The 13,997-nt window shown below is 31.5% G+C and overlaps 1 protein-coding gene across 1 annotated transcript; it reads left to right on the forward strand.

Moving 5' to 3' along the window:
• The first annotated feature begins 7,716 nt into the window (after positions 1-7,716).
• Positions 7,717-13,173, forward strand: LOC133817464 (mitotic checkpoint serine/threonine-protein kinase BUB1). The gene is made up of 14 exons (XM_062249990.1): positions 7,717-7,836; positions 7,914-8,061; positions 8,371-8,528; positions 8,667-8,757; positions 8,949-9,059; positions 9,150-9,234; positions 9,489-9,592; positions 10,447-10,518; positions 10,605-10,694; positions 10,781-10,938; positions 12,075-12,129; positions 12,214-12,348; positions 12,442-12,563; positions 12,729-13,173. Exons 1-14 carry the CDS (start codon positions 7,772-7,774, stop codon positions 12,916-12,918), a joined length of 1,584 nt encoding a protein of 527 aa, XP_062105974.1. The 5' UTR covers positions 7,717-7,771; the 3' UTR covers positions 12,919-13,173.
• Positions 13,174-13,997: the final 824 nt, after the last annotated feature.

Genomic DNA, 13,997 nt, shown 5'->3' on the forward strand with positions numbered 1-13,997 from the left:
TTCTAACAACAAAATCAAATTAGAAACATTACTTTTTCAACACAAAGAACCCAAATATCATAATATATACCATCTTCAAATGTTCATAAACATGTATACAAATAAACTCCAAATTAATATACTTTACTCAATAATTTAAGGAAAAGAAAAAATCAGAATTAGAAAGGGAGATTTACTCCAAAACTCTGGTAGTCCGAGCCCTAATGTCAAGAAGTATCAGTCCCGCCATATTTGAAGCTCAGACTTCCGTCCTCGTTCTTGAAGCCCAAACCCGAGCGTCCTCGTCCTTTGTCCTCGAAGCCACGAAATCAGATCTGAAACAACACCCACAGCCCAATCAAGACCCACACCCATAGTCTCCGGTTGTAGCAGATCCACCCCGTCCATCAGTCTGTCGTCGCTTGTGCATCCCCAAGCTTCGCGCCATTTCCTCTGCGTCTGACCACCTGCAACGAAAAAGATAAGGAGTGACTCACGTCGTTTCGCCTCCCCCGTGTTGCCCCAAGCTTCATATCTGTGTCTCTAAGATGCCCTGTGCTGCCTCACGTCTAGAAGCAAGAAGAAGAAGAAGAAGAAGAAGAAGAAGAAGAAGAAGAAGAAAGAGACGGAGAAGAAGATAGGTTTAGGGTATTTAGGTTTTTTTTTTATTTTGTTTAAGTTTTTGCTTTTTAATTTTAATGTTGTTTGATTTTATTTTAGATTTTTAGAAAAAATAGGTTTTAATTTTTTTTAATATTTTAAATTAAAAATTTTAATATTTTTTAATTGATTAAAATAATTTTTTTATTATTTACTATTTTCAAAACAATTTATATATTTTTATAATTTATTTAATTCGTTAATTAATAAAATATGAGGGCATTTTAGTCATATTTTAAAAAAAGTTTGACCGAAATCTGGTCCAAGGCACTCTTTTGTTCCATTTTGTAAAACACAAGGTCCAAATTGTCATTTAACAAAATACGGGGTCCAATCGGTAACTTTTGCAAAATACATGGTCCAAAATAGTATTTACCCAATATTTAATTTATGTTTGTTTGGTAAGAAATTAAATGTATTTTGACATTTTTCAAATGAAGAAAAAAATAAATTAAAAATATGTAATTACTCAAGTTAAAAATTGTGTTTTTAAAGTCCAAAGGCCCAAAAATACAAAGCTAACTATTGGATGTCACGTTTTGGGCATAATCAAGCATCATTTATTTTTATTTTGGTTTCTCCACTTTTTAAATCCTATAGTAATTTTAAAATTAAAAAGATATGACATATATTTTAAAATAAAAAAAATATTTTTAATTAATTTAAAAATTGAAATATATATTAAAAATCTATTTTAATTAAAAAAATTAATTTGCATTTTAAAAAATAAAAATAAAATCCTAAAACTTATTTTGTCTTCTAAAAAATAAATAAGAGAAATTTGCTTCTAAAATAGCTAAACTTTGTGTTTACTTACGGTTAAAATACTTCAACTTTGTGTTTACTTACGAATAATTACCAAACTTTGTTTTTTTTTTTTTGTGTGGTGAAAGTACAACCGTCAGTTGATACGTGACCATTAACTAGTCAAAAGTCAGACTTTAAGAGTTGATACCGAAATGCAAGAAAAAGTAACATTTTGGTACTTTCATCACAAAAAAAAAGTTTTGGTATGTAAGTGTAATAAAACTGAAAGTTTTGGTACTTTAGCCACAAATTTCCCAATTAAGAAATATATCAATAACAAAAAAAAAAAAAGCATGTGTTATTTAAATACTACACCTTTGTTTTCCAAATAGTATTGTTGGGAATGCTAGACAATCAATTGGGATACTCATACATCATTTTTGCATATATTTATTAATTTGTTAAAAATTTTAACACCCCTATCTCAACATTTGATAAAACTTGACAGGGTGTTTGAATATCCCTGCAAGACTGTCTGGAACCTCGACAAGGTTGTCGGACTAGACATCTTTATTGGGATTTCAGATAAGGATGTTTGGAGGAAAAAAAACTAGGTCAATTTCAGCACGAAAATGGTCGGAAAATGTCATTTATTTATATTTCTTAGCTCTATAGCTTCCAAAAATCTCAAAAAATAAACCACATTCATTTTTAATAATTTTTGTACACTACAAATAATATATTTTATAATTAGTCCACCAAATCAACAATAAATCTAGAATAGAATATGAAGTTGTATGAACTTACTTTCAAATGAATAACTTTTTTTTTTTGCTAGAAAAAAGGGGATCATGTGGTGCAGATCCCACCCGCAACCCTTCGAATTTTAGTAATCTCGGGGGACCACATGTTAGCTATAGGGGACTCATATATCATCCTCCCTTTATTAGGTCATCGACATTGTACCTCAAGGGCTCTCATCCCATTCAGGATGGACCGCCAGAGCGTAGCCTGGACTCAAGGAGTTGGGCACAATCCCTCTTCAGAGGGGTTGTGGTGGGATTCGAACCCTTGACCTAAGGAAGGAAGGATGTGAGGAAAAGCATCCCTACTACTACATCACACAACATGTGGTGATGAATAACTTATCTTGAATGTGAGCGATGAGTTGGGATTGCCAGAGTATATGATGGCTAGTGGTGGCCGCCAAAGTTGGTGGTTGGTAAGTTTAGAGAGGTAGGTGGTTAGTGGTAGATAGGAAGAAGATGAAACACAATTTTTTCTATTTTAATTCTTCTTTTTTCATTAAACAAAGGTCATTTACTAAAATATTATTAAAACTATATCAAAGTACAAGATAATTTTAAAAAAATTCTATTTTGCCAAGGTCTTCTTTAGTTAAAACATAGGGTATCAAAATTGTATATTCCATTAAATATAAGAACAAGGGTGAGTTGATAACTCTACAAAATAGAGTTATTTTACCACTTTTTATGTGCTAATTGTTGCTTAATTCTTGAGTTTTTAATTGATTTATTAAGATTTTAAGTAATTTTGAATTTAGTAGTCTTATCATGATTTTATATACTTTTGTGTGTTTTTATAAGTATTTTGTTGCAAAATGTTGTAGTTATTTATTTGAATTATTATTGTTAAGTTAGTGGTAAAAAAATGTTGTATTATTGAACTTAAATGTAAAATATAAATTAAGTTATAATTAATATTTTCAAATAATTAAATTGATCTATTTTAGAGTTGAAAATATTGTATTATGATTTATTTTATATTTATTTTGTAGGAAATGTATGCTCTTAAAAAGAAAGAAAAATGAAGGACAATATGACATTTTCAAGAAAGCAAGACAAAGAGTTGGCATTTATAAAAAAAGTCTCATTTGGGCCCAAGCCCAACAGCTCCTCCAACAATCTGCTCCAGCCGTATCCTGATGGACCCAAAAAGGGTATGATTAAATATTTATACTCGCAAGCGCACGAATCGTATTTATAGAATAGTTTTCGTGTAAGCACGAGGTCGAACCCAAAGGAGTTGTCTAAAATAAAAAAAGAAAACTATTTTAAATCAAAAGTAATAAATTCTAACCTAGTTCCAAAGATTGATGAGTTTTAATATTATGAACATAAAATAAAAGATTGAAAAATAAAGCTATTTAAGAGAATGAAAATAAACCAATAATGATTTAACAATAAGTGTTAAAAGAAAGAATTATTAAGATACTAGAATCCACAAAATGTAAGTTTAATAATATTTATTAGTATATTGATTCCCAAGTTTTAGTGATAGTTAAAATAATTTAAACTATCATTTTCCAAAAATATTTATAATTTTAAACACAAATTTCTTATAAAAAGATAGGATTTTTCTTCACTTTTCAAAATTATAATTTCAAAGCATTTAGTGTAAATCAATCTAATGAAATAACAAATAAATCAATGAACATTATTTATAAGACAAAATATAATATTTTTGTTCTAAGCATGGATGTGTACAATTTAATGACACATCTTACACAAAGAATATTATGTTTATGCACTAATGAAGAACAAAGTGTAAATATGTTCTAACAATCTAAAATACAAGATATTTAAGATGAAAGACATATATGAAGAAGAAAAATCCATTACAAGGGAAATCAACATACAACATAAATATTACCTAGTTACAAGTTGCTTCATCATGATCTTAATAATCTTATGAAAAAGATTAGAAGCACATAACTAGAGTAGAAATTACAAAATAAATGACATACATACTTGCAAAATGCTCTTGAAAAACCCAAATGGTAGAAAGAAAATGGGAGAAAAAGATGGTAACCAAAACATTAAGCACCCTAAAATGGTCTTGAAATACCATATTTATAGCCAAAATGAGATTGTTAAAATAATCAATTTAAATTAATTAAATTGATTAAATTAATTAAGTAAAATAAATATAGTATGTAGAGGTAAAATATAGGGTGTAATGATGATGTTGTGGTGAAAATGTGTAGACAAAATGGTAAAAAGTTGGCAATTTTGTCATAGGGGACATTGTGGGCTCAAGATAAATGCAGGTGGCTAGACAGGCGGCTGGTCTGTGACTGGGCCGAATGGGCCTGGCAGATGGCCTTTGGGGTGATGCGCTGATGAAGCTGCAGCTGGGCGTGATGGGAGGCTTGGGCCGAATTGATGAGGTTGACTTGGAATGAAGGCTGGAACATGTGAAGGCTGAAGGAGTTGGAATGGTCACGTGGGAAGCTGGGGCATTTATGCTTGGCATGGGAGTGTGTTGGCTGAAGTGATGATGGCTGAATGGTGAAGAGCTTGAGGGAGAGAAGCTGATGGAGGTGGCAGTGGGTCTGGCGGGCCTGGACTGGGCCGAAGGTGGCAGAGGCTCATTTGGGCTTATCAAAAATGCCAACTTCTTTGACATTTGCCACTTTTCTTCTTTGTTTTTCTTTCTCCTCAAGAGCAAATAAACTACAACCACTTCCCTATAAAACAAACAAACATAAATTAAATTAAAATCAAATATTTTCAATAATAAATTATACAATAAAAGTTTCATGAAAATATTAATTAAAACTTAATTCACCTAACATTCAAGCTCAACATTACATCTTTTTACTCCTAACTTAACAATATTAATTTTAAATAATTAAACTTCAACATTTTACAATAATATAATTATAAAAACACACAAAAGTATATAAAATCATGATAAGACAAATAAATTCAAAATTACTTAAAAACTTAATAAATTATTTAAAAACTCAAGAATTAAGCAACAATTAGCATATAAAATATGGTAAAATAACTCTAATTTGTAGAGTTATCATATCCTCCAAAGCCACACCTGGCACCCCCTGAAGCTCATCATGCCGCCAGCTGTCCCACTCCTTCAGCAAACCATCTTTAGCACTTCATATGCTTCCAACGCCTGGCTGGCCATTGCACCAACCGAAGCCGTACGGACTAGCAGCTCTTCTCACCAGATTTTGGGCCGCCTGCCACCAGCCAGGCCCAGCACCAACTCAGCCAACCCCAATACCCAGCTGACCATTCCCTTCTCCCCATCCGTGGCCCAATTCAACCTTCCAAGCCCATCACAATCCCACGGGCCTTAGCTTTCAATCAGCCATTCGCCCAGCACCAACAATGCCCCATATGCCACAAGCTGCCAACACAGCCACAAAAAGACCCAAAAATCACATTTTTATTCCCAATATTTTTCACTCAAATATCAATTCACTCTTCCCTATTTTTCTTACCTAAATAAACATTCCTAATTCATTTTTTTTACCCTAGCTTTTCACTAATCTTTTACCCAACCAAACATTTCATCTTTCCAATACTCTTACACTTACTCTATTTATCTTACCACTTCCCAACACAATTAAACTAATCAATTTATTTATTTTAATTTGATTAATTTAATCTCCATATTTTGCCTATAAATAGAGTCTTGTAAGACCATTTGGGGAGCTCTTCTTTATCTTTCCAACATCTTCTACACTTCATATTTTTCACTATTCTTTTCACTATTTTCTCTCTACCATTTTCATCTTTTGAAGAGCATGTCAAGTATGTTATTTTGTAATTTTTATTTCAATCTAGTTATGCTTCTAATCTTTTTCAAAGATTATTAAGATGATGATGAAGCAAAATGTAACTATATAGTATTTTTTGTTGTATGTTGATTTCTCATTTATGCAAAATTGTTTATGGATTTTTCTATCAAAGATATTCATTTTTCATCTATTATTGATTGTTAAAGCATATTACACTTAGTTTTTCATTATGCAAAAATATGATATTCTTTGATTAAATGTTTTTCATTAAATTGTTCACATCTAATTCTTAGAGCATAAGTATCATATTTTGCCTAAACATAATCTCTTTGATTCTTTGTAGTTTCATTAGGTTGTAACACAACTAATGCTTAGAAATTATATCTTATATAAGTGAAGAAAAATCCTACATTTTTTTAAAGTAACTTGTGCTTGAATAGAAAATGTATTTTGAAAAAAGTATAGTGTGATTTACTTCAACTATATCTAAACTTGGGAATCAATATACTTATAAATACTATTGAACTTGTATTTTGTGGATTCTAATATCTTAATAATCTTATTTTACATATCTCATTTGAAAACCATTTTTCTATTTAATCTTAAATCTTTTTATTACTTGTCTTTTATTTTTCTAAAACAAAATCTCATCAAATATTTGGAACTAGGTTAGAATATTCTTGCTTTGTTTGAAATAGTTTCTTTTGATGTTAATCAACTCCCATGGGTTCGACCTCGTACTTACATAAACATTATATTCCGAAACGATTCGTGCACTTGCGAGTTTAAATATTAAAACACCCTCTTTAGGGATCAACATGAGTATTGCTAATGGGAGAGAAGGTACAAAATAAAGAAATGAATTTAGGAGGTAATTGGCTGTAGATGTACTTTTTAGTTAGTAAAAAATAGATGAAAATTTTAAAATAATTAATTAATTCCATTAGTTCTACCAATTTTATTATTGGTTAGATTGGAAAGTGTACACAAAGTTGAGACAGAGAATTTTTTTTTGCATGAAAATACAAAAATTAAAATCTCATAAAAATTATTAACATAATTCACTCCCGCAGTTTGTGTAAATTTTTAGAATCTCATGATCAAACTATTATGAAAATTACCCAATAAATAACAATAACACACAAAGTAAAAGAATAATAAATTTATTAGTAAATTTGAAGCATATATATTCATATAATTTGTTTTGTTACCCTTAAATATTTAAGTAAAATTTTTAGATGCAAAAATACATAGCGTTACTCTTCTAGTAAGGACGTTGGTCTTTTGATTGTTGAGTGTGTCAAGAGGTAAACATAACAACACCCAATTATGTAGGAAAAATTTGAGGGATAAATACTTATGTAGTTCATTTTCATTAGAAATAATTTTTTTAGATTTTCATTGATTAATTAAAATTGCAACAAAATTTATATAAAATATGACTTTTACAACAAATAAAAAAATTTAGTAACTTAAATGCAACATTTCAGACAACATACTTACTTTTGTCGCAAAAAAATTACTTAATAGCTTAAGTGTAATTTCTTAAACCACTTATTGAATTTCACTACAAAAGAATGGAACATTTTAAACTACTTAATTTTTGCTCTAAATTTCCCATTCAGGATATAAGATTTTTTTCAACTAATTTTGTATTTAAGCGACTTTTTCTTTCCAAGGACTAAATGTTAAATAATTAGAAAAGTATGGGCAAGAATTTAAATTAAAACAAAAACAACTAAAGTCCCGCTTATTTTTGTGTGCTCTCAAATCTGAATTGAATTCTCTCAGTAGCTTAATCCCTTTACAGAAGAAACCATGGCTATCGACCCAGAATCCAAAGCAGCCACTGCTCTACACGACCCTCTCTTGCCATGGCTCAGGTAATTTCTTCTTCTTCTTCTTCGTCTCTCTATTTTCATACTCAGACTCGTGAGTTCCGAATGTTGTTAAAATCCAGGTCGATAAGGAAAGCCCTTGAAGATTTGAAATCGGGGAACGATTCCTGCTTGGAACTCAGCAAGCTTGTTTCCGATTGTATCAAAATGTTCAAAGACAACGCTCAGTACCGAGACGACATCAGATTCCTCAAGATTTGGTTCCTCCATGTATTTGATTACACCTTCTGTTTCATTAATTGTTGTTTCGATTTCTTGGTTTCGCTACTATTTTCTAGAAATTTCGTGGGTGATAATTAGCTTATACACAAATGTGTATGTATACGTGTGTGTGTCAAAGTTTCATTTTGTTCAATTAGGTATAATTATACAAGGATTTGACATGTATTTGTGCCATTATACCAATTTTTTTCTTCTTTAAAATTTTTTAGTTAATAAATGATGGGACTGCTTGTTTTTTGCTCTTAAATAGGTAGTTCTTATGGTTTCTTGAAATAGTTTGTTCTTTTGGCTTTGTAGATCGGATTTTGTAAAGATTATGCTAGCATTTTCACTGAAATGCTGGAGAAGAAGATATGCATTGGCCAATCTTTGCTGTATGTGTGGTATGCCTCATATATTGAATCGAAAGGGAAGTTGTACGAGGCGCAGATGGTTTATCAGATGGGAATTATGAGGTCTCGTTTGCTCTTATGTGTTTTTTATTCATTTGTATACCCTTTGTATCACTTACAAATTTAGTGGTCTTTCCACAAGTGTTCTACTTCTATTTTCAACAAGGCTTATGCAGTATAATGGTGTTATTATGCTACTAGGAATGCTGAACCAATTGAATGGTTGAAGAAAGCACAGGCCTTATTTCTTGATAGGATGTCTAACTTGGTCAATGATTCTTCACTTGAGAAGGTAATTCAGTTCTTATCTATGTATAAGAGACATGTGAACAGAAAAAAAGAGTAAATTAAAGATACAAAGAGGTCTTCTTAGATAGTAAGCAACTCTATCATGGTTAATAGTGAACTAACGTAGAACTTGTTTTTGAAATGAAATAAGCAACTCTATCATGGTGGTTGATAATTTTATGCGGTTTGTTGCAGATTGATGGTGGTCAATCCATTCAGTCCGAAGAAAGTCATATCAATCCGTGGTCAAGCTCCATTATAAAAGACCTGTTAACGAGGACAAATCGTCAGATTGTGAACTTTGATGTGAGATAGTTCAATTGATATATATGTCTTTTGCACAAATTTGAACTGCTTATTAATTTATTAGTTTTACAACTATGCTATATGTTTTAGGGATACCGTTCAAGTAATAAAGCTTACCCAGGAAAAGACGCTATCTCTCAGCAAAGTTTTTCAAGAAATAAAATCATTGACATAGGTGATTTCCTTTATTCAGTTTTTTTTAACAAATATGTAGATACGACTGAGATTATTCTTTAGAGATATTATACTAAATGGCCCCCAATAGTAGTTTTTAATTGCAATCATTCCTGATCCACATAGATTTTGTCCTGACACCAATTTAACAAGTCTCTACCTTTTATCCTGAGCTCTAGGCCCAAGTTTTGTTGACTCATGTCCGTTTAGGAGCTAACATTTTGTTTCTTATTGTCCGTATTGCGAAATTCACAGGAGGAAGGAAGTATCAGATCAAGGGTCGTGCAGGTCAGGGTGGTTTTGCTCAAGTCTATAAAGCATGTGTCAATTCTAATCCTGATGAAATAGTTGCATTAAAGGTAATTTGTTGCGTGTTTTTTATATATAAAAATTGACTCCTTGTCTAATCTTACAATATTTGAGAAACAAGAAACTATAACAATTGTTACGTAGGTACCTAACAGAAATTTAAACTTCAGACTTTTTGAGAACAATTTATATTCTACCTTTTGAGCAACCCGTATGCTTTGTCTCGTTATTTATAGTGTTGTGAAAATTTCTTTAACATGAAACACACTATTCAAACCAGAAAATTGCACAAGGAAATTTAAATTAGAACACAAGATATATGAGGTTAGGCTAGTAAAGCCTACTGTCTTGGGAAGTATTTTCACTATCACAAAAATCCAATATAACCATATGAGCTTCTCCTCCATGAATTCTTTGTCTCAACTCTTTTTTACCCATTACAAGTTTTTTCTAAACCCTTGTTCTTCTCTAAGTGCTTACACTCTTTCTTGGACTTTCTGTATTTCACTCAATGAAGCAATTGTATCAAATACTTTTTCCCAACTCTAACTATTGCATTATATAGAACCAATGCATTAGTCTATATTAAAACTCCTCATCCAATCATAATATAAAAGAGTATAACAACCTCAACTGAACAAGTAGATTTTAGAATCAGTTATGTCTTAAACTGATTTAACAATTTCTTACTACATCTTTGACTGGCACTGCGGTGCAACTTTCTTCCTTCCCTGGGTTTCAATCGGCCGACAGCGCCTTGGCACTGGCTTATAAGAGATTGTTTTTTGATATCGGTGCTACGACACTAGAAACTGGCGTCATGGTGCTGACTTTCTGTTTTTGAACTGTAAATTTTAAATTTGAGAGACACCTTTACTTATATTGATTATAATATTTCCTACAGATACAGAAGCCTGCTTTCCCTTGGGAGTTCTACATGTATCGTCAACTTGATCAACGAATCTCGGCTGAGGAAGTATGTCATTCCCGTGTTTCTCGTTTTCGTTTGTATACACGCTGGTTCTCTGTATTTTAACTAATTTGTAAATCTCATGTTATCAGAGGTCAAAATTTGGGTTTGCTGAGAGACTGCATGTTTATTCTGACTGTAGCATACTTGTTTGTGATTACCTAGCCAATGGGACACTTCAGGTGGGTTTATCGTACCGTACGTTATATCTATTAAGTATCATGAATAGTTTATATTATAACTATGCTGATATGAAATTCTTGTATAGGATGCTATAAATTCGTACGTGGTCATTGGCAAGTCCATGGAAGAGGTGTTATGCATGTACTACACCATAGAGATGCTTCACATGCTGGAAACTCTGCACGGTGTTGGTATCATTCATGGTGATTTCAAGCCTGATAATTTGCTTATTCGTTATTCCAGGTAACAAGCTTTTCATTGTTTAGTATGAAACGTGTTGTTGTGCGGTAATGTCCAAAATAACTTAATTAATAAACAGAGTGGAATTGTAGAAACTGATAACGATAATTTTTTGTTCAGTTCTACCCTTATCTGCGTTCACACGTGAATCAATTTCGGAGCTCTAATTTTCAACAAATTTAGTGCAGAAATTTCACATGATTATGTTGATCGTGGGCTATGAAATTCTGAAGAGCATTATCAATAACCATATTAGCAAATTCTTTTTGGTGTTTCAGCATTTGCATAACCATAACTGCTAAAACTTTTGTTCATGGAAGTAAATTAAAAAGTGAATGCTGATAAAATTTTCTGCTGAACCAAATATCATTGTGTTTGATAAGAGATGGTAATGTTATAATACCACTACACTATTACTGACGTACTTTTGGAAAAATTATGTTTCCTGATTAAATGCTTAAATGTTAAAAAGTATACTGCTTCTATAAGTAACAATGTAGTTGCTGTTTGGTATCTATTCAAAAAATAGTTTTTTATTTAATTAATTAAAAATTTGACAATTAAACATAGAATTTGGTAACTCTATTTTTATTTCTTATTTTTTTAAATTTTAAACAAAATTTATTAAATTTTAAAAATAGAAAATTTTCACTTTCAAAATTTTTTTAAATTGTTTTCAACTTTTAATTTTTTTTTCTTCTCTTCTTCAAATCACTACCTCATTTTATATTGCTAAACAAAACATAAAAATAAAAATTATCAAATGAATTATTTATTTTTTATTTTTAAAAACAAAAAACAAAAATAGTTATCAAACATATTTTTATTTTTTTAAAATAAAAAACAAAAATAAAAATAATATTTCTATTTTTGTGTTTAAAATATTCAAAAACAAAAATTTTACCAAACACAGCCCTAATTAATGCCAAAACTTAGGTAGTTGAGTGTGTTATATTTATAAATGTTGCTTTCATGGTTTGTACGTTGACCTAGCCTATATGGTAAGTATATTTGGAGGGAAATTACTTCTGATATTTAACATGAGTATGTGTAGTTCACTGGTTTATAAGACCTTTTAGTCAGAAAGTGTCTTTCAGAGTTTGATATCTAATGACAACAATCACATGACCCCTCTGCAGGGATGACCTAGTAGAAGATGATTTTCGAGACCGAAATGGTTCTTGGCGTCATCAGGTTTACTCTGGCAGCATCTTACACTACTATCTGGTTGTATTTGTTTTTTTTTTTTAATAATAATTAATAAGAATATTCTTGCAGGGTCTTTGCCTTGTTGACTGGGGAAGAGGAATAGATCTAACGCTTTTTCCTGACGATATAGAATTCAACGGAGACTGCAGGACTTCTGGCTTCCGTTGTATAGAAATGCAACAGAACAAACCTTGGAAATTTCAGGCTAGTTTAAGACTTTTCTATCCCTTATATATACACCGTAGACTAGATTATATAGACTAATTAGATAGTAGTCTCTCTGCCACTTTTCACCAGGTTGACATATATGGCTTCTGTGTTATTATCCATATGATGCTACATAATTCTTATATGGAGATTCAAGAGAAACCTTCACCAGATGGTGGTCACATTTATCTACCCAAGGCACCTTTTAAAAGGTATTCCATCCATTTCTGTAGTTTTGGACCGTTCCATATGCTCTGGACTCTTGAGCTCTGTTAATTGTTGAAGTTTTGTGTCAATTCTCAAATATTGTCTTCTCTCTCTCTCTCTCCTATCATTTAACTTTGTTTATGTTCTGACTTCATTTGTTGCATATCCAGATATTGGAATGTTGATCTTTGGAAGAATCTCTTCACAAAACTGCTCAATAGTTCCCATGGCAACAACGACAAGAGCTTGTTAAAAGAATTAAGAGAGTCCTTCGAGGATTACATGTGCTCAAACCCTTCTCTCATAAAGAAACTAAAGGAATTGCTATTGAAGCAAAAAGCTTCCTTGTGTTCTGCTTAGTTCCTCATCTTCTCACTGTTGATTGTATTTGTGTTTATTTTTAACTAAAAATACCCTTAAAAGGGTAAGCTTTATTGTATAGATAATATAATAGAGTTACTTCAAAAATCTTGTGCTGTTGTTCCATCCCAGCTACGAACCCCTCGTGTATGTATTCGTATTCGGAAAACAACGTTGCACGAGTAAGAAACATAAATAATATGTAAACTATTGTAGTTATATAATTGACCAAGAGAGTTATGTTTTTACATGTCACTTGGAAAAATTGTGGTCCATTTCTTATAAATGCTAAATTGAAAGACGTATCAGAAAAAGAAAAGCAAACTATGACTTCGGAATGTAAGAGCATCTAAATAAAACATGTGCCACTGTTGTTGCTAAAATAAACGAAGATGAAAGGAGCAAATTCGTCATTCATGCAATCCAATCCCTGCCCCGATGGAGCTCCCAATAGTCTCTCCCATCTTGGTCTGTTTCATCTCCAAAATGGCATAGAGGAACAGGTGCGTCTTTCAGCTTAAACCCTTGCTACAGTCAACGTTGATTTACTTCAGAAGTTTTATATTTTCTCACTTTGCATTCTTATCTACTAGTTGTTTGATTGCTAAGAAAAGTTAACCCAGTTGTTTTTTTTTTTATTATTATTTTTTTTAATCTTCTTAGAGCACTGTGATTAGAACTATCTATGCTTTATTTATTTTTTTCCGTCCCTCCCATTTGGTTTGGGAGAGGAGTGAACTAATTAAGTACTTGAATGCTACAAACTTAAGAACAAATTGACAAATTACTTAAATAGTTTTACAATACCCTGTTGTTGTGCTGGAGCACGGTAGTGTTCTATTCTCCTTGAAAGAGAGTTTCGTCTTCGATAGATAGGAATAGGGATGTGCATGTTACAGTTGACAACTACAACAAGGGCCATCTCTTTTAAGCACTATTTATGTTATTGTTGTGTTATACTTTGATTAGTCTTTGCTTTTATGTACGTGAAGAAACTCAGCTACAGAGGTTCTGTTTCCATTAATGGCGTGTAGGAAATTAGAAGTATGTTGGAGTGCACTAAAGCCAAGTAGCTCAAG

This window comes from Humulus lupulus, chromosome 2 (assembly GCF_963169125.1).
Source record: "Humulus lupulus chromosome 2, drHumLupu1.1, whole genome shotgun sequence".
Classification (NCBI taxonomy): domain Eukaryota; kingdom Viridiplantae; phylum Streptophyta; class Magnoliopsida; order Rosales; family Cannabaceae; genus Humulus; species Humulus lupulus.